The 25,754-nt window shown below is 49.2% G+C and overlaps 1 protein-coding gene and 1 long non-coding RNA gene across 2 annotated transcripts in view; one reads left to right on the top strand and one right to left on the bottom strand.

Annotated features, from left to right (window-relative positions):
- ARFGAP3 (ADP ribosylation factor GTPase activating protein 3) overlaps positions 1–19,665 on the bottom strand; it is a 46,219-nt gene extending 26,554 nt beyond the window's left edge. Inside the window, exons 1-6 of the mRNA XM_059401856.1 lie at positions 19,469–19,665; positions 13,940–14,058; positions 10,129–10,201; positions 9,010–9,141; positions 7,791–7,874; positions 4,623–4,710 (exon numbers count right to left, since the gene is read on the bottom strand). Of these exons, the coding sequence (XP_059257839.1) occupies positions 4,623–4,710; positions 7,791–7,874; positions 9,010–9,141; positions 10,129–10,201; positions 13,940–14,058; positions 19,469–19,537 (565 nt within the window). The 5' untranslated portion in view covers positions 19,538–19,665. The remainder of the gene's footprint in view (positions 1–4,622; positions 4,711–7,790; positions 7,875–9,009; positions 9,142–10,128; positions 10,202–13,939; positions 14,059–19,468) is intronic.
- Positions 19,666–19,811: 146 nt separating this feature from the next.
- Positions 19,812–25,754, top strand: LOC132019147 (uncharacterized). The gene is made up of 2 exons (XR_009404711.1): positions 19,812–20,235; positions 22,559–25,754. It is a non-coding gene; the product is annotated as an uncharacterized LOC132019147 (long non-coding RNA).

Genomic DNA, 25,754 nt, shown 5'->3' with positions numbered 1-25,754 from the left:
GGGGTGCCTGGGTAGTTCAGTGGGTTAAACCCCTGCTGTCAGCTCCGGGTGTGATCTCAGGGTCCTGGGACTGAGCCCCGAATCGAATCGCGCTCTCTGCTGAGCAGGGAGCCTGCTTCCCCCTCTCTCTCTGCCTGCCTCTCTGCCTACTTGTGATCTCTGTGTCATATAAATAAAATCTTTTAAAAAAAAATGATTCTGGTTAGGAAACTCTATTATGACTTCATTAAAAAAATATTTTGTTATCTTAATTTTATCCCTTTCAAAAGGAATAAACAAGGGGCACCTGGGTGGCGTCTGCCTTCGGCTCAGGTGTGATCCCAGGGTCCTGGGATCGACTGCCTGCATGGGGGGGGTGGTCCTTGCTCAGCAGGAAGCCTGCTTCTCCCTCACCCTCTGCCTGTCACTTCCCCTACTTGTGCGCGCTCTCTCTCTCTCTGTCAAGTAAATAAATAAAATCTATAACAAAAAATGAATAAACAAAACGTAGTCTCTCCAGGCAATGGGTGATTGCTTGGTCAGAAAACAGAATGAGATGACAACACTGGCTATGACATGGACAGACCTTGAAAACAGGACACTAAGCTCAAGAAACCAGTCAAAGGAGACCCCGAGCCAAAATCAAGGGTTGGCCACTTAACCAGTGAGCCACCCAGGAGCCCCTATAAATATTTAAAAGGTAAGCTTTAGTTAAGGCATTTAAGTAGGCAAAGCAGGACGAGTGAGAACAATAGCATTTTGTGGGAAAAGAACTGACTCCACATTTCTTGATTCCCTACCACGGGCCGGGAGCTGCCGGGCACTGGAAAAAGGCCAGGGAAGAAGGACACTTAAGCAAAGGATGTCAGGACCCACATTCCAATGGCCAAAATTCTTTTGATCTCCCTTTTTATTATGCAGCCCTTAAGTTGACTCCAGACTGCACCCTGTCACCCCACGGGGACACAAGAAACTCTGGGCTCAGCCGGGGGAGCTGAGAGCTGCTGGTGAGAGACCCTGGTTGGGGGAGAGAGGAGGAAGTGCCGTTGCAGGGGTGAGGGGGCATGGAATTCTAAAGAATAAAACCTTCAGGAGGAACTCTTCAGCTAAGAATGTTGATTTTTTAAAAAAAGATTTTATTTATTTATTTGACAGAGACACAGTGACAGAGGGAACACAAGCAAGGGGAGGTCGGAGAGGAAGAAGCAGGCTTCCTGCTGAGCAGAGACCCCGATGCAGAAATGGTCCCAGGACCCTGGGATCATGACCTGAGCCGAAGGCACTTAACGACTCAGCCACCCAGATGCCCCATGAATGTATTTGCAAGAACACAGGAGCCTGGGTACTCGGCTGGCTGCGCGTCCAATCCCTGGCTTCGGCTCAGATCGTGATCTCAGGGCTGTGAGGTGGAGCCCCGAGTAGCATCGGGCTCTGCACTTGGCGAGGAGTCTGCTTGAGGGTTCCCTGTCTCCCTCGGCCCCTCCCCGCACTCGCGTGCAAGCACACACGCGCTCAAATAAATAAATCTTAAAAAAGATAAAATATGTACAAAAACAAAATCTTGGGGCGCCTGGAGGACTCAGTCGGTTAAGCCTCTGCTTTCAGCTCAGGTCATGATCTCCAGGTCCTGGGATCGAGTCCCACGTCAGGTTCCCTGCTCAGCAGGAAGTCTGCTTCTCCCTTTCCCTCTGCTGCTCCCCCTGCTTGTGCTCTCTCTGTCTCTCTCTCTAATAAATAAATAAACCTTGGGGAAAAAAAAGAACAAAATCTTGTTCTGCATTTGGTTACCGGAAAACAGACGGGACACCTGGACTCCAGAGGGCACAGGGGCCTCCGTGGCATGTGCGCTTCAGCCTCAGACGGCCTTTTATGCTAATTAGCTGTAAGAAGAACAATATTCAGATTGTCACCTGTACTGTCTGGCAGGCACAAAGCCCGCCTTTTCTCTGTGGTAGTCGGGGGAGTGTCAGGATTACTTTTTGTCCTCTGTCCTTACGGAAAATGACAAACCGATGCACAACCGATGCGCGGCTCAGGCAGATTCCTCATCTGCAGAAGCCGCCTCTCCTGGAGCAGCTCACGGCGCAGCGCACGGCCACTCTGAGTCAGGGTGTGCTGCGCTATGAGGAAGTCTGGACACATAAACGTGGTAGTGACCCGAGTGCCCGTGGGGTGGACAGGGCCTCGCTGAGGGGGGCCCTTGAGCAGCGACTCCAGGAAGGAGGCAGCGTCATGGCAACCGGGGAGACATTCCCACCGCAGGGACAACATAAGCAAACAGTAAAGGACCAAAGGGCAGTGCGGCCGCAGCAGGGTGCAGGTCTAAGAATCTGAAAAGCGAAACGCCACTCGGAGATGAGTTCTTAGCAAGCATCTAGGGTCATATGCACAAAAAATGAAACGTGCAAAAAAGCCACAAATTGCAAATCCTACAAATCCAGCCATGTCAGAGTGTTTTGCATATTTAGGAAACAAGCTTCTGTGTACGGATTGCAAATATTTATCACTTGTCTTTCAAGCATTTCTTCAGAACAGAAATGTTGTATTTGTAACAGATTTGCTAATCTCTTCTCGAGAGGCTTGCATATGTGTAGAAGGACTTCCCCATTCCAGGGTGACAAGAAAAGCTTCCCCCATGTTTCTTTTAGTACCTCGTATTTTCATGTTTATGTTTAAATCTTTGATCCGACTGAATTTAGGATGATGTAAAGAGTAAAGAAGGAATTCTGCTATATTGTTTTTTCCAAAATGCTAAACACTTGTCCCAGCTCCATTCACTGTTCCCCAGGAGGCAAAATGTTCCCCTCCTGGTTTGCTGATAGGCTGACTCCTAAGACCAGTAACATTAAAAACAGTCATCCTAAAATCTGCTGTTTGATGGCATCTCAGACGTTCCTACCCTTATACCTAGAATTCAATACCAATGAAGTGACTTTTCCTTCCAGCATGCTCCCAATCCCACTCTCCCAGAGACCTGAATGACCACTTTTCTAGAACTCTCTTCTTGATAAATACTAGGTACTCGCCAACCCTCCAACCCTCCAAAAAGACCCTTGCCAGAAAGTTTCTCAAATTAGAATCTTGGTCCTAGAGCTGGTTGAGTATTTGGTCCTTCCTGTTACACGAGGTCCCCAAAAGTAGTTCCAGACTCAGTATACCAGCCCACACTCCTGGCGCCAGAACCCAGGGGTTTCCTGCACAGTTGTGAAACGGAGCTGTTAATTCACATGAACTTTCTGGCTGATGAAAGTGTCAGACAGAAAAAATTGATGTCTTGATCCTTGTTACTCTTATCACCTAAGTGATTTTCTAAAATGCAAGCAACTGATATAAGTATCTCATTTATATATATAATCCCGGAGCACCTGGCGGTGGGGGGCTCAGTCAGTTGAGCGTTTAATGCTTGCTTCGGCTCAGGTCATGATCTTGGGGTCCTGGGATCGAGCCCTTTATCTGGCTCTGCTTGAGATTCTCTCTCTCCCTCTCCCTCTCCCCCTCCTGCTCATGCTCTCTTGGTCTCTCTCTCACACATAAATAAATGAAATCTTTAAATAAATAAACAAATAAATGTTTATTATAAAAATCCCATAATAAAACCACAAAATGCAAGTCATTAGATACCAACTATTTACAGGATCGTTTTTAAAATTGAAATCTTGGGGGCGCCTGGGTGGCTCAGTGGTTTGGGCTGCTGCCTTCGGCTCGGGTCATGATCTCAGGGTCCTGGGATCGAGCCCCGCATTGGGCTCCCTGCTCCGCAGGAAGCCTGCTTCCCTCTCTCTCTCTCTCTCTCTCTCTGCCTGCCTCTCTGCCTACTTGTGATCTCTGTCTGTCAAATAAATAAATAAAATCTTTAAAAAAAAAAATTGAAATCTTGTTTTCTGAGTATGGAAGTAACATACACTTGTCACAAAAGCTCACTCACTTCACAGCTGTATCAAGTTGAAGGTAAAAGTGATTCATTCAGTAATTTCATTCTCCAGTTTACAATTTGGTATGTACCTTCCAGAATGTTTTCTTTTTCTTTTTTTTTTTTTTTAAAGATTTTATTTATTTATTTGACAGAGAGAGATCACAAGCAGGCAGAGAGGCAGGCAGAGAGAGAGGAGGAAGCAGGCTCCCTGCTGAGCCCCCCCATGCGGGACTCGATCCCAGGACCCTGAGATCATGACCTGAGCCGAAAGCAGCGGCTTAACCCACTGAGCCACCCAGGTGCCCCTCCAGAATGTTTTCTGTGTGTGTATGTTTTTTTCAGTTTTTTTATAGAAGTGAGATCAGATTCCCTGTTCAGTAATTTTGTTTTCCCACTAGATGATCTACCAGGGCAAGTTTCCTCATGAAATACAAGGATCTTATTTCCTTTCTTTCTTAGATTGATTTATTTATTTTAGAGAGAGAAAGGACATGAGTGGGAAGTTCGGCAGAGGGAGAGGGAGAGAGAATCTCAAGCTGATTCTGCACTGACTGTGGAGCCCGATACGGGGCTCGATCTCACGTCCCTGAGATCATGAAGTGAGCCGAAACCAAGAGGCGGACGCTCAAGTGACTGTACCACCCAGGCACCCCGAGGGTCTTATTTTCTAATAGTTCCATAGCAGCCATCAAACCAAAGGAGAGCATTACAGGACAGTCCTTAAGACTACCTTCGTTATGAGCCGGAGTGATTTCCACATCCCGAGGTGGCAAAGGTGCTTCTGGCTGTGCCGAGGCCCACCCTGTGCCACTTGCTGCCTGCAGCGAGGTGAGAAAAGTCAACAGTAAGCAAAGTAAGACGAGTCCACGAAACAGTCAAAGTGGGGGGAAAAGCTAATAATCTAATAGTCACCTTCTAAGTACCCAGATTAGTGGGAAGGAAAGATAATATTAAAAAAATTAAAAATTTAAAAATTAAAAAAATTAAAATGTATTCTTTTAAAAAAGATTTATGTATTTATTATCTATATATAGAGAGAGTGTGCACACACAGAGGGAGGGGCAGAGGGAAAGAGAGAGACAGAACCTCAAGCAGTCTCCCCACCAAGCAAGAAGCCTGATGCAGGGCTCGATCCCATGACCCATGAGATCATGACCTACTTGAAACCAAGAGTCAGGCACTTAACCAACTGAGCCACGCAGGTGCCCCGAGAGCACACTCATCTTGATGAGCACTGGGTAATTAATGTACAGAGCTGCTGAATCTTTACATCGTATATGTGAAACTAATGTAACACTGTGTGTTAATGATACTTCAATTATGGTCACCAAATCATGGATAAACAGGTGGTGCCTGCCGGGCTTTTCCCTGGTGAAGTTACCACTGTCCCCTTCCCAACCCCTAGGATTGGGAAGTGAGTCACCATGGGTAGCCTGCACTCAAGGCGAGGGGGCCTCCTCAAAGGCAGAGTGTCTATGCACACATGATTGATTCTTCTCTAGAAAAGATCGTCCCTTCTCTTCATTTATTTATTCAATCATCTATTTATATTAGTGTAGATGCGTGGATATTTATTTTATTCTTTGGATTATAATCCAAATGGTCATTATCTATTTTGTTGTTGAAACTGTTCAGCTTTGACCACTGGGAACGCTTTCCGGCTGGTTCCTGAGTCCTTCAGACGTGCCCTCCTCTGTCTGTCAGCCCCTCCGCCCAGCACTTCTTACTCTCGGGCACACCAAGATGCTCTAGGCTCAGCTGCCCCAGCAGCCCCCCTCCTAGAATCTGCCTTTGCTCCACCAGTAGCCCCGGTTCCTCGCGGTGTTTAGAAATCGAGAGGGGGTGTGGGTGTGTCCCGTCTCTGGGCCTCCCGGTGGACAAGAGCCCAGTACTACATCCGTGTGCGCTCACCCAGGGACACACACATTTGTCATCAGTGCTCCACTGCGGGTCTGCATGTGTGAGTGTGCGCAGAGAGCCACACTAGAACAAACGTTGAGTTCACGCTAATACGAATTCCAATGCTCGTCCACATCAGACTGTTCCCCTCTCTCCTCCTTTTAGCCTGTCATTTGCATGACAACACTTCCCAGCTACTACCAGTGAACACTCTCTCCCTGTCCCGTCTTAAACAGGCACTGCAGAATGTGACAGATTACCTCACCGTTTCTTTGGTTTCCTGTTGATAACTACTTCTAGTAACTACCGACTCTGTCAATGAACCTGTACGCACACATTATAAGAACAAAAAACAAAAAACAAAAAAAACAAAATCAAGCGACAGCAATTTCACGTCTGTACTTGAAAACTGGTTCAAGAATGGGCTGCACAGCAGTTAAGTGATTGTGCCCCTCCCCGGTGGGCCTGGGAGGAGGCAGGGCAGTGACAGACATCTGGGGCTCTAAGCCAGGGGTCCGCACACATTTCCCGAGAGGGCCACTCAGGAAATATTCTAGGCTGTGGAGGCCTTCTGTTCCTGTCTTTGTGATCTGGGGGTGATTATCATTGCTCCCAACAGGCCACAACACCGAAGACAATGGTTCTGGCCGCATTTACTGGAGGCTTACTCGGGCCAGCTCCCAATTTCTCACACCAGTCCTGACTTCATTCTTTTGTTTAAATAGGGAGCCCGATGCGGGGCTTGAACTCACAACCCTGAGACCAAGACCTGAGATGAGATCCAGACTTGGATACTTAATTGACAGAGCCTCTCGGACGCCCCTGACTTCATTCGTACAACAGCTTTGAGATACACTCTGTACACAGCTAAACTGGGACAGTGAGATTCAAGTCCCTATTAAAATGTGGATTTAGGGGTGACTGGGTGGCTCAGTCAGTTCAGCATCCGATTCTTTTTTTTTTTTTTTAAGATTTTACTTATTTATTTGACAGACAGAGATCACAAGTAGGCAGAGAGGCAGGCAGAGAGAGAGGAGGAAGCAGGCTCCCTGCCGAGCAGAGAGCCCGATGCGGGGCTCGATTCCAGGTCCCTGGGATCATGACCTGAGCCGAAAGCAGAGGCTTTAACCCACTGAGCCACCCAGGGGCCCCTCAGCATCCGATTCTTGATTTTGGCTCAGGTCATGGGTCTTAGGGCTATGAAACTGAGCCCCCATCATGCTCAACGCTCAGCACGGAGTCTGCTTGAGATTCTCTCTCCTCTGCCCCTCCCCTACCCACTCACATGCTCTTAATTAAATCTTAAAAAAAAAAAAGTCTTGGGTACCTGGGGGGGTGTGGCTCAGTTGATAGGATGTCTGCCTTCAGCTTGGGTCACAATCTTGGGGTCCTGGGATTGAGCCCCATGTTGGGCTCCTAGCTCAGCAGGGGCTCTGCTTCTCCTCTCTCTCTCTGCCCCTCCCCACCCCTCATGCTCTCTTTCTGTCTCAAATAAATAAATAAAAAATCTTGAAAAAAAAAAGTCTTCATTCTTTGTCCATAGTTCTCAGCTGAACTGTGGCAGACTCCTGGAAATGATTTCTCAGCCTCCTTGGCCGCTAGGTATCGATGTACAACCAAGTTCTGGCTATGAGGATGTGAGCGGAAGAGACGTGTGCCACGTCTACATTCTTTTAGTAGAAGGATGGGGCACTAGCTTTCTTAGATGCTTGCCCCACTCCCACTGCTGCGAAAGGTCCTGAGCTGCAACAGACGCTTTGGACCCTGCGATGGAAGCCAACAGTGGAGAAGAGCCAAACAGATCCCGCCCTCGCTCAGCCCTGCACAGCTGACTTCAGAACCACAGATGGAAATTAATTTCTATCTTGTTTAAGATAGAAATATTTCAGGGTTGTTATACAGCAGCTTAGCCTGTGTCCTAAGTGAGACATTTAAATATACACCCTTTCTAAATGTGAGAGTAAGCATACTTTAAAATTCTATAAAAGATACTACATACCTCAGGAGAAACATGAGAGGCAAAAAAATCTTCCTCTTTCGGTGGAGGGGTCGAAGGCGGGACCACGCAGCTATCCAGCCACAGCTAGAACATAGAGCACCGCTTAGCCCTTTCCCTGGCTTTAAAAGGTTTTACCTAATAATCTCACTCCCTTTCTAGAGATCTGTTTGCTAAAGATCGGTACTTTCCACTCCTACACAGTCAGTAATAGTCCTTCCAGGGCCCCTGAGCACATTTTAGTGATGTAGCAATCTAGTAATTCCTACATCCAGTCCTTGAGGATGTCAAGTACCAGATTCACAAGCTGTTTCTGAGTAGGACAGATCGAGCGCTTAATTTCCAAGTGTGGGTTCCAAAGTGTGGTCAATCCTCATCAACAGTGGCTTCCATATTTGCAAATTCACCTTCTTGCCACAATTTCCTTGTAACCCCCAAATCGATGCTTGAGACACCTCTGTGGTCCTTTCACAGACGCGTGCAGACCAGCGAAGAATCTGAGCCGCGCCAGGTGCCCGTCCCCGGCTGAGACGGAACAAGGTGGCGCTCTGTCTTCCTGCTTTAGCTCTCCGACTGCAAATAAGGGTCCTTTCTGAGGTCTATTTAATGCCACATTTTGCACATTTTTGTTGGTGATTTCACTGTCTAGAATGGCTCCTAAGCCTAGTGCTAAATCCCACGTAGGCCTCCTAGACACAGGGAGCCCATGATGTGCCTTACAGAGAAAATACAGTGTTAGGCAAGCTTCATTTAGGCCCGAGTCCTATATAGTCTGTGGGCAGCAAGTTCAATGTCAATGAGCCAATAATTATATATTAGTAATATATTAAATTGTATCTCTTGTCTAAATATTATTATATCAATATACTATTAAGTTTATGTACTTAGCTAAATAATATACCCAATAAGGTGTCCTTAACCAGAAGCACACATAAAATAAGGCCACGTATTCATCCGTTGATGGAAACGACCTGACCAGAAGCCCTTGGGACCTCGCTCTCTAGCTCCCCTAGGAGTGATGCTCCAGCATTTCCTAATTCAGGACTCACAGCAACCTCGTAGTGCACAACTTCCACAAACAATGAGAATCAGCTACAGGTCATGTCCTTGCAAGCGAATCCTATTAGAAGGTCTTACTGTCTGGGATGGTTAAAATCACTTTTTCTACTGAAATAAATGTCATCTGATCTGAAGAAGATGATCCAACCTGCCCGTGACTTACGTCAGTGCCGTGCTTCCGTGTCGCCTGGGACGCTAGTGACTTGATTCTCTCCCGATAGAGCTGGGCAGCGCGACTGTTGTACTTGGCATTGGTGTCACTGGTGGCACAGCCGTGCTGATGGAAAAAGGAAGACTATGGAGGAAAAGACACGGATTAACAGCAAGACTGCATTAAATCTAACACATGACTGAAAACAGTACTTCCTGTCGTGAGGGATTTTTTGGGAAAATACTGGTGAAAACAAAAGTAATTGAGTTACATAATTTACAAAAATAATGTAAACCGCACAATTTAATATAAAATTTTTCTTGTAAAGGGAATGCCTTCCACACGTGCAATGTTAATATCTCAGTAAAACCAGACATGAGACTCCCTGGCCCTTTGTGCCTCTGTTTAAGGACTGCAATCGTTCGGGTTATTTTGTGACTCTGGGGGACTCTCTCCACTCTGGGCTGCTTTTAGGTCATGAGAAATTCATTTCCATTGGAATTCCACTAAGTAGAATCAGTTAGGAGCTACGCTGACCTTCACCTTGTGCAGAACTCTCTCTTCACAAACAGAGACCGCAGCATGAACAAGGCAGTAAAACAAAAGTTGAAACAACTAGAGGAAACTATTCAACAAGCTCATAAGGGTCCAAACGTGGACATGAATTACAGAACTCGTGCCAGGATTCAGGCAGGCGTGCTAAAAACCTGTATGAGCAACACAACTCGATTCATCAGGTAAACTGAATTTGTAAATTAAGTTTTACAGATTTGAGGATCCGTATTTAGGTTTGTAAGGGGGGTTAAGGAAATCTGCTTTTGTAAAATTGTAAGTTAATCGGACACTTAAAATTTTTTTTTTAATTTCACCCAGAAATTACTAAATTAAAAATGGGGATCGCGTTTGTCTTGCTTGTCACTATATCCCCGCGCCTCGTCCGGGGCTTTGTGTGGACTGGGTGTTTCACAGATGTGGGGAAAAACAAGTCGCCAGGGCCACTCGCTGCCAAGTCCCCCTAGCCTTTGCTAGCCAGTAGGGTCCCCAAGCTCATACCTGCAAACACCAAGCTTCCTTTCTAGCCTCACACGTATTTATACACGAAGGGAAGCGGCGCGTCCGCCGTGAACTTACCGCGTTAGCATTTCCTCCAACCTGCATGCATCGCAGCTGAAACCAAGACCAGTTGGAGTCCAGCTCCGTAGATCTACATGGAAAGAATATTCGCAAATGTGAACACATTTCCGCCCTGGCATCCAGCCACTAAACCTTAGAAAGAAAGAGTTCCGTGATTTTGAGGATCCTGAAGACTTCTAAGTTTGTGGGAACAGTGACACGGGACGCTGGGCCCACGTGGCACACGACAGCTGTGCCCGCAGCTCCCGGCCCCTCTCGCCCTTCCTAGCAGCCAGGTCTCCGGTGGGCCGGCCGCCGGCTCCCCTCCACGCCTGACCACAGACAGGCCCGGCGCCGCCAGCAGCACCCTGTACAGCGCGGACTCCAGCTTTAATCCTAGGGCGCAGGGACACAAGCTTCCCGGGGCCGGCGGAACCACTGACTCAGCCTCGCATCCTCAGTGGCTTCTGATCTAAAAATCAGTAATGTGTCTCTGCTCAAAACAGATGTTCCGGATTTTTCCGATCAGCTCTCCACTTGTCCAGTGTGACCTGTAACGGGAGTGTCTGGGGATGCTCACAGCCTTCTCACCGGGTGAAAGCGACCTACCCAGGGTGAAAGGGACCTGTCCATCGTCACCACCATCAGGGAGGGGAGAAAACTCAGGATTCAGTGTTCTTAAAGGGAAATCTCTGAGTGTCTTCTCCCCGACCACACGTTATGCCCTACCGATCTGCAACCTGAGACCAGAGCAGGGCAAGGGAAAGGCCATAGCTGTATTTCTCAATAATAAATTTCACCAACTCATCACTGTAAACAAGATACGATAGGACAACAATGTCAGAAGGTCTTTGTACAGAATCCATAGATAGGTGTGAACAAAAAGCAAGGCTGTTCCGTATTCAACAACAGCCTGTCCCACACTAACCGCAAAGGCCTGCTCCCCCCTTTACCCCCAGCCTACGCAGGGAGGACTGGATTCCATTTACCTTCTACAAGCCCAAGAAGGACTTAACAGTGAACTTGAGAAGAGACAGAGCCGGAGGGAGAGGAGCCACTCGGTGAGGCACAGCTGCCCTGGGGGCCCAGGCACAGAGCTGGTCGAGCCGCAGGAGGCGGTGGGCTGCGGCCAGTCCCATTACCTCGCCCTGCTCCAAGTGGCAGCTGGTCATTTCCATGGATGTCTAACCCACTTTCCCTTGCTGGTTGGCAAAAGCAACAGTTCATAAATTTTTCCCTTTGTAAAAGTACTGACTTGAAATTATACTTAAAAAAAAAAAATCTCCATTTAAATAAACATTCCACCCAAGCCAAACTGTTAATCTGTTAACGCCTGGAGGGCAGGCCAGGGAGCACAGGGGTGCGTGGGGGTGTCTGTGTGTGTGTCTGGCAGGTGGGGAGAACAGAAAGGAATTCAGAGGAAGGACTTTTCACTTCTCACTTTATAAACTTTGGGGCTGCTTGGATTTTTTTCCCACGGAGCTAGCGTTTGTAACTGTCTTAACCAATAAAAAACGTCCGAAGAGCAAACTCTACCTTCTCAAAACAAAAACACGAGCCTTATCATCCTTGACTTGCTCTTGCCCAGCTCCTAGACTGCTGCCCTCCAGCTCTACAGGACTTTTTAACAACCGTTTCTGAGTCATTTATAAACATTGTGATTCATAGTTATATTTATCTGACTTTTTAAAGGTTAGTCATTAAGCCTGCAGGAGTCCAAGCCTGCTATCCCGGCCCATTAGGCTTCCGGCTGGTCCGGTCCTTTACTCACCGGGTCAGTCCTTCCCTCACTGACCCTTCCCTCACCCGGGAACACGTCAGATTTCCTGGAATGGTTTGAACTGGAGGTGTGCTTTGGTGGTGAGGCAAAAGGAGGGCCACATTACAATGGGCGGGACTGGGCAGAGGGGAAGAAGGAAGAACAAAGGAAGCCCCGCCCACTATATATGATTATGTCTTGTCTTGCGTTCAACCAACCCGGGGCTGGACAGGGGTTGTCTAGCGTTCAACCAACCCGGGGCTGGACAGGGGTAGGGGTTAGGATATTAAAAAGAAACTTGCGGGTGTCTGGGTGGCTCAGTGGGTTAAGGCCTCTGCCTTTGGCTTGGGTTGTGGTCCTCGGGCACCGCATCAGGCTCTGCTCGGGAGGGAGCCTGCTCCCTCCTCTCTCTCTGCCTGCTTCTCTGCCTACTTCTGACCTCCGTCTGACAAATAAATAAATAAAATCTTAAAAAAAGAGAAAAGAAAAGAAAAAGAAACTTGCCTTGGCAAGTAAATACCTCAACATTAAAAAAAGAGAGAGACAAGAATAGAGTAGTGTATTTAAAATATTCTGGGACCAGCATCTCCAAGAAAAAAGAAAAGACAAGACATTGATAGATACTCTGAAACCAGGAAGAACACACAAAAGACCTCTCTCTTCTAATTAATTACTTATGGAGTTATATAGCCATAAAGCTATAAATATTTAGTCCATCATGCCTCTGTGGACTGATTTCTGAAAAAAGAACTCAGGAAAGTACAACAGGAAAGGGTTTTTTTAAAAGTTAATATATTAAAAAAGAAAATTAAGCTATTATTTTTACTACACAGCTTTTATGCCATCATATAAAATATCTCATCACAAATTATAATTGGTTTTATCTTATAGAAACTCAAGTTCTTTTTTAAAAAGATTTTATTTATTTCTTTAAAGATTTTATTTATTTGACATTGGGAGAGAGAGACAGCAAGACTCAAGCACGGAGAGTGGGAGAGTGGGAGGCAGGTCTCCTGATGAGCAGGGAGCCCAATGTGGGGCTCGATCCCAGGACCTGGGATCATGACCTGAGCCGAAGGCAGACACTTTACTGACAGAGCCACCAAGTGAGCCACCTGGGTGGCTCTGGCGCTAGTGCTCTTCATAGTAATCACATTTGTGACTATTCCTTAAGTCATGACACAACTCCAAAGAGCCTGCCTGCCTCACTGGTTCACTCCCTGGAAAAAGAAGTGGCAGAAGAACAGGCGAACTGGTTGCAGGGGGTCAGCTGGGCCAGGGCTGCTCGGGGGTGCCCTGCGGCATGTGGCCTGGCCAAGGCCCACGGGCGCTAAAGCGCAGGCCTTGCTGGGTTTCCAAGGGATCCTAGGGATCCTTTTATTATTTCGATTTATTTTACTTTACACAAGGGCACCTCGGCCCCCTGTGGGGCTGTGTCCAAGGGGACACGCACCAAAGCCCCATGGAGGCTGCTACCAGACCGGGTAGAAGATACAGTCTCACCAGAAGCAGCCACCGCAGCCCAGCTCCACAGACAGAAAAAGAAGGACTTTCTCTTTATAAGCCTCTGAAATGGCCACTAAGATTCATATAAAAATCACTCACCGAGGCCTTGTGAGGCCAGGGGCCCCGGGAGCCAGGCTGCAGGACTGCACTGGACATACGCCCAGGCTGTAAGGAGGGCATCTCACCCCTAACATCAGCTCTGCTCCTGATGGGGCATGGGGGGACCCGCGGCCCCCGGTCCCCTTCTATCACAAGCTTGTCAGTGAGACTCTCTGAGCTGCTGGCTATCAGAAGGTGATAAAGGGAGAAGATGACCATCTCGAATCCTCCATCGTGACTCTGTCGTCAGCACCGCGGCCTGAGGTCCCTGACAGCTCCACAGAACAGTCACTGAATGGAAAATAATTCATTTTCCCTGTTCGTCTGATTATGAAGATCTAACTCTCTATAACTCATAGCAGCCTCTCGTTCTACTTGATGTCAAAGCAAACATGAAGGAAAAAGGGGGAAGAGAACCTGTGAAACCACAGGGTCCCTCCCACCCCCGAGAGAAGACACACTTACCGAATAAAACTCAGGTGAACGCCGAGGGACCGGTGCGACCCCGAGCAGTCGATGCAGAGAAACACCCCGTAGGTCACGCTTGCCCAGCTGGGGTTCTTGGCACCACAGTCAAAACACACCTGAAAGAAAATTTCAAAATTCAGTTATTAATTCCTACTAGCCAAAAGGGGGATCTCACAGGATACAATAGAGGGTTTAGCTTGAAAGTGACTTGACCCTTACACTTTTAAATCAGTTATTACAAAATCATCTCCCCTAGGGGCGACTGGGTGGCTCAGTCGGTTGAGTGTCTGTCTTCTGCTCAGGTCATGATCCCAGTGTCCTGGGATGGAGCCCTACATCCAGGTCCCTGCTCGCTCGGGGGTGGGTGGGGTGGGGTGGGGTGGGGGGCTACTTCTCCTTCTCCCACTCACCTGCTTCCCTGCTCATGCTCTCTTTCTCTCAAATATATAAAATCTTTTTAAAAAGTCTCAACTACAGGGGCACCTGGGTGGCTCAATGGGTTAAGCCTCTGCCTTCGGCTCAGGTCATGATCTCGGGGTCCTGGGATCGAGCCCCGCATCGGGCTCTCTGCTCGGCAGGGAGCCTGCTTCTCCCTCTCTCTGCCTGCCTCTCTGCCTACTTGTGATTTCTCTGTGAAATAAATAAATAAAATCTTGAAAAAAAAAAATCTCAACTACATTTTTCTCAACCTTAACTTTCACTTCTTTTATTATCATATTGTATATCATTGTATTATATTAATTAAGCACCAACAGGGCTCCTAGCAGGCTCTCGCACACTAGCCAGGATGTCCCCCTGCTGGGAAGGCTCAAGGCCTTGTGGCCCTCCAGGATGGTGGCAGCGGTCATGCGTGCGCCTTCGGCCCCAGCCAGACGAGCCGGCAGGTCACTTGTGCAGGTGGTCTGTGACCAATAATAAGACAGATGTGCCAATAGGTCATTTCTTTTTTTTCTTAACATATACCAATAGGTCATTTCTGAGGTTACGAAAGATGCTCTGGCGTCCTCTCTGCCTCTTGCTCCCTCTCTCCCAGGGACCTCTGGCTCTGGGGGAAGCTGGCCCCGTGTCTGTGGGACTCACGAGCTGCCCAGTGGACAGCCTCCAGTGGTGAGGACCCGAGGCCACGAGTCCAACAGCCAGTGAGGCGCGGAGGCCAGCTGAGCGCCGCAGGAGCGAGCCTGGGAGCAGGAGCTGCAGGCCTCAGAGAGGACAGCCCTGGCCGCCAGCTTGACGGCAATGTCATGGGACCCAGCGGCTTCCTTCCTCAACACTGACTGAAGTCAAACATTCTTCTTCGGAGAGCATCTGGCAACAGGAGCATAAAATGACTTTAAAATATACAGTTTGTCCTGGAAATCAACATTTAGATTTAATTGAAGTCAGAAAATTCCACTAATAAGAGAATATTTCCTTTTTTTCCAGAAAAAGAGCCCCGTATTTTATTTTATTTGTTTTATTTTATTTATTTGAAACAGAAAGAGATACAGCGAGATAGGGAACACAGCAGGGGGAGTGGGAGAGGGAGAAGCAGGCTCCCCACAGAACAGGAAGCCCAATGCAGGGCTCGATCCCAGGACCCTGGGATCATGACCCGAGCCAAAGGCAGATGTTTAACAACGGAGCCACCCAGGTGCCCCAAGAGCCCCATATTTTAGATACACTTTACAGACAGAGCCACCTATGAAAAACTTGTTCCAACTCTAGTCATCAAGAAAGATCTGGCTTCTGGCCCCTTGAGGGCAACGCCAAAGTGCAAACATGAGCTGATTGTCCAAAGCCCCTCACCGTGACGGGCTCGCATTAAGCATGTGAGGCTGCAGAGACAACAGCCATGGAAGGTGCCAATCCCTTTCCTTCAGTATTTATCGATCACCTGCTGTATGCCAGACGCCAGGGCAGGCACTGAGCTACTCAGGACTATCTGGCCTCACGGAGTCCACAAATACTTGCTGAGTCTCTACCCCTGCCAGGCCGTGTGCTGGCCTTTCTGGAGCTCACTGCGCCGTGGGAGAGGAGGACACAGAAATGAGGACACCCTACGCACGTAGAGCAAGGAATCCCCTTCCATGGAACACCAGACAGTGTCATCAACTCTGCGCATGTGCTGTCCCTCGGCAAGAGGCCACCCGCAGCCCCCCCACTCACTCAACTAACAGTTGTGCGCTTACTACCAAGTAAGTAAGGAAAAAGAAATGCCTCTGCTTAACAATTTGCTCTGCCTAATGACGTGTGTGAGTACAGAGAGAGAGAGACAGCAGCTAATGCTGAGTGTGTCCCCGTCAGGCATTGCTACTGACCCACTGAACCATCATAACGTCCCTCTAAGGAGGTATGATGCCTGTCCCCATCGAGGCCAGCTTCTGGGCATGCATGTGACCTGTGCGGCTGCCCAGGGCCCCACACTTAGAAAAAAGCCCCTACTTGCTTAATGCTCCGCGGTCTCATCTGGACATTCTCAATGCTTTTTATTTTATTTCATTTTATTTTTATTATTATTATTTTTTTAAAGATTTTATTTATTTAACAGACAGAGATCACAAGTAGGCAGAGAGGCAGGCAGAGAGAGGAAGAAGCAGGCTCCCCGGCAAGCAGAGAGCCTGATGTGGGGCTCGATCCCAGGACCCTGGGATCATGACCTGAGCAGAAGGCAGAGGCTTTAACCCACTGAGCCACCCAGGCGCTCCTCTCAACGCTTTTTAAACAAGGGCCCTGCATTTTCAGCTCGCACACTTTGTATTCTCTGCAAATTCTGTAGTGCAGTTCTCCACCCCATTTTAGAGAAAACAAAGGACATGGGAAGTTAAGCATCACTGCTGAGGAGTGGTATGTTGGGGACGAGACCCCAGTCGGGGAGCCCCAGAGCTCAATCTTCCTCCCTCACCACATGGCCTCTCACAAGGCTTGGCTGGCCCCGTCTACCACACCCTACACTTGCAGCTCCCCAAGGGCAGGAGCAGAGCCGGTCTCCCTCTGCACCGCACCTAGCAGACTACAGCTGCCCAACGGATGCTTGCTGACAGATTAACTCAAGCTATCAAGCAATAAAACGAAGGAACACATAGAGACCAGGAAGGATTTCTCAAACTAGAACATTTACCCTTCTGGGTTAAAACCTTGGTCCAGAGTAAACACTCCTCACTCATGAGATGAAGAACCCAGATAACAGAGTCTAAAAGTAAACCCAGTTGTTTCTCTTGAAGTTCCTTCCCTCCCTATCTTATGGCAGTCTTTTGTAGCCCCTTCTGGAAAAGGCTTCCTGTTCCCCAAGAGTTCCCCAAACTCTTCCATATTTTAAAGCTAGTTTTCATCTCTGCTTAGGTAATGGTTTCTTACTTACAGTCAGATGAAAATTCTTTTTTTTTTCTTTTTTTTTTAAAGATTTTATTTATTTATTTGACAGACAGAGATCACAAGCAGGCAGAGAAGCAGGTAGAGAGAGAGGAGGAAGCAGGCTCCCCGCTGAGCAGAGAGCCCGATGCGGGGCTCGATCCCAGACCCTGGGATCATGACCTGAGCGGAAGGCAGAGGCTTTAACCCACTGAGCCACCCAGACGCCCCTCAGATGAAAATTCTTAATCAAGAAATGTAGCACAAAACTGTGGAGCATTACTGGAAAATATCTTTGGCCCATGCTTTTGTTAATCCTATTACAGAATATAAAATTTTCCAGAAAGGTGCTGTTTGTCATAAAGATCGTAACAAAAAAATGGCTGACGTTGAAGATGAACACGTGTGGGTACTGTTCTAAGTGCTTCTCTTGGATTTTCTAATTTAATCCTCCTAATAATACTCTGAGTTAGATCCTGCTCAAGCCTCCCAGGGGAGGAAAGAAGGTACAAAGTAGACAAGTAACCTGCCCAAGGTAACATACTCACCACTCATGAGCCTCTTAGAAAAGTGTCATAAGGACAACGACTTCTTATTTAAAAGAGGACACCATTCCTTTGATGAATTCAAAGAGAATACTCACTGGTTCTGAGATAAAACAGACAAAAAATAGAACCTCTACACTCCTAACAGCAGATCCTAATCTTGTCTAGCTATACAGCAACCACTCCCTATAAACCCGTTAATCTAAACTTGCACATCAAGAAAACAGCAAAGAAATTAGCACTAGAGAGTTCCTGAAGACTGTCTCCTCCTGACTTTCTCACACTCATCAGACATCACCTCCAATAAACTCTTTCCTTGCTCACTTCTCTTAGTCTGTAAAAATATGGGCTCCTTTCTACCAAGACTTAAAGACATCTAGATTTCATAGAACTCAGGATCTTTCTATGCCGTGATGTCATGACTCATGACCATGATCATTAACAGCTGTTCACTTTGGAGGTGACAGTGGGGACCAGAGGAGCTCCTGTCATGGGAGGGGAAGGGAGAGTCCACACTGACACACTGACAGCCCTTTGCACTCTCCAGGTTCCAGCCTGACCTGTGATCCTTGGTGGAGGGTGTCACTTTAGCCTGATGTGTCATCACAACATCTCCAGCTCATTGCGGAGAAAAGTTGTGTAAGTCACAGAGGAGAAAACCACCTCTGGAGACAAAGGAAAAAAAAGGGGGGCGCCTGGGTGGCTCAGTGGGTTAAGTGGCTGCCTTCGGCTCAGGTCATGATCTCAGGATCCTGGGATCAAGTCCCGCATCGGGCTCTCTGCTCGTCAGGGAACCTGCTTCCCTCTCTCTCTCTCTCTGCCTGCCTCTCTGCCTACTTGTGATCTCTCTCTGTCAAATAAATAAATAAAATCTTAAAAAAAAAATTTAAAAAAAAAAGGAAGACCCCATCTTCACAAGAGACCCAAAGGGAAGATAGAGAAAGGGTCTGCAGGGGGCCTTCTCAGCAAGAGAAAAGAGCTGGAAGCCATTGCAGAGACTTAGTTGCTCCATCAGACAGGGAAACTGAGGCTGCCATCAAAAAGCGTAGGGGACCAACCAGGCTCCAACAGGCACCCCAGAGGAACTTCGGAGGTCAGCTCCGGCATGCGGAGTCGAGCTTTCCCAAACGCCCAGAGCTGCCAATTGGAGTTTCAGGGCCGGTGCGTGCCTCCCAGCTGGTCACAGGTGGCCTGCGCTGTCGCTCCGCTCACAGGAGCCCCTGGGTATGCACTCCAGTCCTCTGGGGGGGGGGGTCCCCGAGCCCGCCTCCAGCTCTCTCAGGAACTCACGGGGTCCACCGTGCCACCCCCCAAAAGCCGCCCCGTGTGTGCTTGCCCGCCCGGTGTCAGGAACCAAAAATGTGTGCCCCGGGCCCCGGGGCCCCCAGATGCTGTCGCCTCCCGCTCCCAGGACCCCCAGGTGCCCGCGTCGCCCGGGACCCCCGTGTATGCCCCGTTCCCCACTCCTCGCTGAGGCTGGGGGCGGCGCGCGGCCCAGACCCAGGCGAGGCCCAGGCGCGGCGGCCGCAAGTGCGACGTGTCACAGGCCGGGCCGGCTCCTCCTCCCGCGGCCGCGGCCACTGCCGCAGCGGGGGCCGCCCGCGGGGTTCGGCACGGATGTCCAGCAAGCCTGAACACGCCCGGGGGCCGTTACCTTGTTGGTGGGCACCGAGCGGAGGCGCTTGAAGATGGTCAGTATGTCCTGCTTGCTGGGGTCCCCCATGGTCACCAGAGAAACGAGGGGAAGCCGGCCCGGCCAACCGGGAAGGGCCGAACAGGAGCGGTTGCCGCCTCCCGCAGATAGACGGCGGCCGAGGGGGCGGGGCTGCGCGTGACGGGAAGACCCCGCCCCTCCAGGCCCCCGCCCCCGCCCCGCCCACAACCGGAGCTCACGCGCCGCACTCTTCTCGCGGCCCTCGCTCAGGGGCGCCGCTGGCTCCGCCCGCTCGAGGCCCCGCCCCGGCGCTGCCCGCGCGTGCGCAGAACCGTCGCGCTCCTTCTCCCGAGGGCGGCTTGCGGTTTGGGGGGACATCTGTGCGGGGCTGAAGCCGGGGCTGGTCGATGTCCACTTTTACCGACGGACTCCTTGCTTGGCCAAGGTCTTCTCACCTCGTCCTCGTGCCCCGTGAGGGCGCAGAAGAGGAAAGGTGAGGGGAAGGACCCAGCCGCTCCGGACGCCCGATTTTCACTGGTCCTTTTGTTTCGTTCTGTTTTGTTTGCATCGAGCCGAAGCCGAGCCCTGGGTGGGACGTTTTCACCGCCCGAAGTCGTGTGTGGGTATCAGATCGGCGAGGGAGGGCGGTTCTCTGGAGCTCGGTGCGAGCTGGTGGATGCGGACCGGAAAGCAGCGGCACTTTCCCAGCTCCCGGGCTGCGGGACCTGTGGCTGGCGTTGCAGACGGGGTCAGACTCGCGGAGAAAGGTGCCTGTCGTGCGGCCGTGGGCGCAGAGCCGCTGGCCTCCCGGGGTTGGGTGGTGCCGTGCGAGGAGGGCAGGTTTACCTCGGCTCCAAGCCCCATTCAGCCGGCTGCGTCCTGGCTCTGTGACCCTGGTCAAGTCATTGCTCCTCTCCCAAACCTGGTTTGCTCTCTGTGCAGTGGGGCTAGAGATAAAGGGTCCTTGCCAAGCAGCCTGTGGGAGCAGCTTCCCCGCGGGAGCCCCAGAAAAGCCTTTGTGCCTTTCTGCTTTTAGAAGCTGGGAATGCCCCTTCAGCGCGTCCGGTTAGATGCCCTCCGGAGAAGTCGGAGGTTTGCAGGGATGTGGGCTCCGATAAACCCAGGGCTGGAACTTTTCCAAGGAAGGGAAGTGTAGTGCCTAACAGAACAGTGAGTTACTTTTGCAGTCTGCCGTGACCGAAAGTTCTTCCTTCCATCAAGTCAAAGTACATAGTCTTGTACTCTGTGTCCCGTCATACTGATGCAGACTGGCCTGTCCAGGATCCGGAGGGAGTCCCTCAGGACCAGCCAGGAGGGTCTTTGGTTTTGTGCAGGAGAGAAATCAAATGCGAGCTGAGAGGAAGTGAGAGCATAGTTTATTAAATAGTGTATCTGATAGAGCGTGGCGAACCGAGCGTCTGGGAGACTCAGGAAGGAAAGGAGAGAGTCCTTTGCTCGGGGTTGGGGTTTTTATTGAAGATCGCGGTCTGGTGTACATGTCTCAGGCATCCCAGGACGGGTCAAAACAAGGACAAGCGCACAGATGTCCTGCGTAAGTCACTTAACGCCCTGGAGCCAGGGATGTTGGCATCAAGGTAGCTGGAGTCGGGGGGTCTTGGAAAGCCTGCGTGATGAGCCCTCCCCGTGTCTCTCTGGATGATGTTTGTTACCTGTTATGCTGGACGACTCCAAAGAGATGGTTAACTCCTTGACCGTGACGAAGAGGACCTACATTAAGGCAGGGAGAAGGCAAGGGTACAGGTCGTAGCAAGAACAGAAGCAGGAAGAGGAGCAAGAAAGCAGTTTTGGGTTTTTTTTTCCCCTGGGGCCCCTTTAGTTTCCCTGTCTCGATGCAGGTTGGCCCTACGCGGGACACCAGGCGTGTTTATGAACAATTAGAGCCTTCCTGATGGGAATGATGATTACTGTTTGGAGCTGAAATCTTACCAAGTTCTGTATCAGATTCTTGAGTGTTAAGCTACAACATAAAGGTCCCCACGTGATGAGGGAACAGAAGGCAAGCTGAGGACTCAGCCCAAGCTGATACCACAACCCCTATCCCTCATGTGTATCGTGAGATTTGTGTGGCATCCCTCAGGCCCTCCTAGCTGCCCCAAAACGAAGGGAATGGGGGGAAAAATGTTACCTGATCGAGCTCACAGTCCTACAGGACAGGAGTTTCCATCAGTTTAGCAGCGTCTTAGTGATACGCAGGAAGAAGCATTCTTATCCATAGCCTAACTCCCAGAAACCCGTAGTTCAGTTTCCTGGAGCCCTAACATCACCCTTCCATGAGCGACGTGGGAAACAGGCATAAGGAAATGAAAATAAAGTGAAGTTTCTTTAGGACCAGCAGCCTACCGACAAAGACTTGTGATAGGAGGAGTAGAACATTCCTTCAGGAAGCTCCCACCTGTCCTAATGTCAGTGCCATACCGGAAGGAAAAGCCCCCTTAACTCAGCAATCGCCAGGCCTCCATTATCATATAAATCTTTAGTCTCTCAGAGTCCTTTCGGGATACCTCCCTTTTCCTGACTACCCCCCCCCCCCGCCCCCACTCCTGATGAAGTTTTAGAGTATAGGTGAGATTGGTGGGGAGAAGTCCCAAGCTGATGACCAAGAAAGAAGTCTTGAGACATCTTTGGTGCAAAATAGCGGTTTGTTAAGGCACGGAGACAGGACCCGTGGGCAGGGAGAGCTGCTGCCCCGGGGTTGTGAGGGGCGGCAGGTTCTGTACGATGGGGTTGGGGGAGGTTAGGAAAGAAAAAGGGAGTTTTCAACAGAACCTTCATATGCTAAAGAGGACCAATACCGGAGGCCTTGCCATTGCCAAGGTCATTTTTCCCTTCTTACCAAGGTATTAACTTTAAGATAGTTGGGAGATTCCTAAAGGGTGTCATATGTCCCACCCAGGCGTGGGGGTGGGGGAAGGTTGCAGGATGTCAGTTTCTGCCTGGTCCTCAGCCAGCCTTGTGCTCCGTCCCTACTCCCACGTGTCTAATCAGCCGTTGCTCACAGACCTGGGGCAGCAGCCCTTCGTCCCCAGGGTCTTGTCCCAGTGTTTTAATAAAATCATCTTTTTATACCAGAGCCTTCTCGAATTCTTTCTTGGACCTCGGCTCCAGACCTCACCCACGTTCCCAAACAACATCACGAAGAGGGGAAAAAGTGCAGTGAAGTCCAGACGGTGTCTCTGGGGGGAGAAGTACAGTTTGTATGCACAGCCGAGGCTCATCTCTCCTCTGCTTAAGTGTTCTTCGGAGGCCTCACTACCACCCAATACTACCATATGTGATACTGTCTATTTCCTCCCTTCAATTGAATGTGAATGTACCGAGATCAGATCTGTTTTGTCTGCTCCTGTCCCCAGCACCTGGAACATGCCTGGTACATAGTGTGCATTCAAGAAGGGTGTGTGGCTTAGGCTTCGAATGTGGGAAGCTACAAAGAGCATCACCGTCCCCACATGATGACGAGAACAGACGGGATAAGCTGCAAAACCGTAACGTTTCTTTTTCTTTTTCCTTTTTTTTTTTTTTTTTAAAGATTTTATTTATTTGACAGAGAGATCACAAGTAGGCAGAGAGGCAGGCAGAGAGAGAGGAAGGGAAGCAGGCTCCCCACTGAGCAGAGTCGGATGTGGGGCTCCATCCCAGGACCCTGAGATCATGACCCAAGCCCAAGGCAGAGGCGTAACCCACTGAGCCACTCAGCCGCCCTATCCTAGGGTTTCTTAAGCCTGTCAGATGGGAAAAGTTGCAAATCAACCAAGTAAACCGAATTCTGAAGGGAAACGAGCTTCCCCAAAGTTGGATGGAACAAAGGAACTCCTTCCCCTTGGGTAAAGCTTAGGAGAAAGGTGGCAAGAGGAAATAAGTTAAAAATTTTAATGAATTCGTAAAGGCCAAGTGTGGGCTGGCATGTCCTTTTGAAATAGCTTGAGGCCTCAGATACAAAGAGAGGTTATATGCCACAAGCTCTTTTCCATAAGCTTCCACCGGAAATCTTCATAAGAAAGATGGAGGCAAAGAGACTTGAGAGAAGCCCCTTGGGGAGTTGGGCATCCAACAGGTTGGGGGAAGAGGCACAAAACCTCACCCACATCCCTTCTGGAAAACAAGCAGCAAATGTGCTGTCCCCCAGGGTTCAGGAAAAGATGCATTCCTGCCTGGGGAGGAGTAGAAACAAAACCCAGTAATACCAAATCTGAAAGAGAATGAGAACTTCTCCTGCAAAAGAGGACAGGAAAAAAATTCAGAATAATAGCACAGAAGCAGCCGTGAGGCAGGTCCAGACTGCTGTATACTGTCCTCTCTTTTAGGAAGACATCCTGATGTGCCTCTGGCCCCGTGAAACAGCGTTTAGTCCCTTTAGTTCATTCAGTAAAATAGGAACTTGCTGAAACGCAGAGGCCACTCTCAGGAAAAACTAGACTTTTCTGGACATTCATATGATGAATCACAAAGTGCAAATAGGCACAGATCTTGTCCCTTGTCCCTGGGGGATGCCAGTGAACTTCAGTTAGTGCAGAAGAGAAGACACGGTTTCTCACAGGTCAGGTACATTTGACCATGAGCAGATGGGAGCGCCTGGGTGGCTCAGTCGGTCAAGCGTCTGCCTTCAGCTCAGGTCATGATCCTGGAGTACCGGGAGTCTGTTTCTCCCTGCTTGTGCTCTCTCTCCCTTGCTCGCTCTCTCTCAAATAAATAAATAATCTTAAAAAAGAAAAAGGAAAAGGAAAATGCGTGGAATTGTGAGCACCACTGATGAAGTCCCAGAACCTAAGTCAGGTTCAGTGGGGTGTGGAGGGGAGGGTGACATCAGGGCTTGAGGAACTGAGTTCTGTGTCCCTGGAAATTGGGCTATTGATAAGGTAACTTCTTTGTTGTAATCTCAAGGACATTTGCAAACCAAAGGAGACTCCTGTCTTGCAGGATTGTGATCTCAGCAAGTTAACTATTTATCGTTTTATGGCAGTCAGGGGTGCCTGAGCAATGCTACACCTATGGAGGGGAGCGGATGAAGGGGGGGTGCAAAGCGCCAGCTCTCGCTTTGTCCTCAGCCGGCCTCCTGCTCCCTCATCACCACTATCTGATTTCCACAAACCCCTTTACTGCTGAGGCAGTATACACTTAGAGATTCACAAATGCCCCATTTTAGACGGTAAAATATTTAAAGACTCTTGTGATTGAGTTGATGTTATTGATTGATTTTTTAAAAATGTACATTGATGCCATTACTTCCATTAATGGGATCAAGGATTTGGGGTAATAATTGCTTACTGCTGTAATATTTGCAATATTAAAATATTAGCAAAAATAATTACAAAAGGAAATGAAAACTTATATTTATACAAAAACATGTACCTGGATGTTCATAACAAAGGTGTTTGTAATCATTAAAATCCAGAAACAACCCAAATATCCTTCAAATGGATCAGCAAACATGGTGAATTCAATACCCAGAGACCACCTACGATGACTGCTGCATGAAACCACATGGATGAATTTCAAATTAATTATGTGACCCAAAAGAAGGGAAGACAAAGGCTGCATACTGTATGATTCCATTCACAGGACATTCTGGAAAAGGCAAAACCATAGAAACATAGAACAGATTAGCAGCTTCCCAGGGTCAAGGATATAAGGAAAGGTTGAATTACGGAGAAACCAGGACATGGGCAGCAATGGAACGGTTCTATTTCTTGATTGTGGGGGCAGTTGCACGGCAACGTGTTTGTCAAAACTTGACTGTAGGGGCGCCTGGGTGGCTTAGTGGGTTGAGCCTCTGCCTTCCGCTCAGGTCATGATCTCCGGGTCCTGGGATCGAGCCCAGCTTGGTGGTGTAAGGGACCTATTTAGAAACTGTCCCTGCTCCCCTTCCCCCAGGGGATTTACAGGTAACAAAGCCCAGATACAAAAGGTGGGTCAGGCCTGGTGGAGACCTCCGATCAGTGGGGGGCATGCATACTGTCTCCCTGGTTACCAAGGAGTATGGGCCCCGCCCTTTGGGCGCCAATCCCAGTCAAGGTGTAATAGGCTGGTTCAAATGTCTACTAGGGTAAATTGTAACTCAGTTGGTCACCTAGCATCACTGTGGAGTTCCCTGGGTGTGTTACAATCTCATTGGCCACCTGTGCGTGGCCAGGCCCGACCGCATGGCCTTTGCCCTTAAAAGCTAGCCTGTGAAACAGAGGAGGGTCGCCCTCTCTTCTAAGAGTTGCGGCCTCGAACGTTCGGTTAGATTCTTGATGCTTGGCGCGAAATAAAGCTTTGCTTGACCTTC

This window comes from Mustela nigripes, chromosome 6, assembly GCF_022355385.1.
Source record: "Mustela nigripes isolate SB6536 chromosome 6, MUSNIG.SB6536, whole genome shotgun sequence".
Lineage (NCBI taxonomy): Eukaryota > Metazoa > Chordata > Mammalia > Carnivora > Mustelidae > Mustela > Mustela nigripes.
The sequence above is the reverse complement of the archived record's forward strand: the minus strand, read 5'-3'. Positions and strand labels throughout refer to the sequence as shown.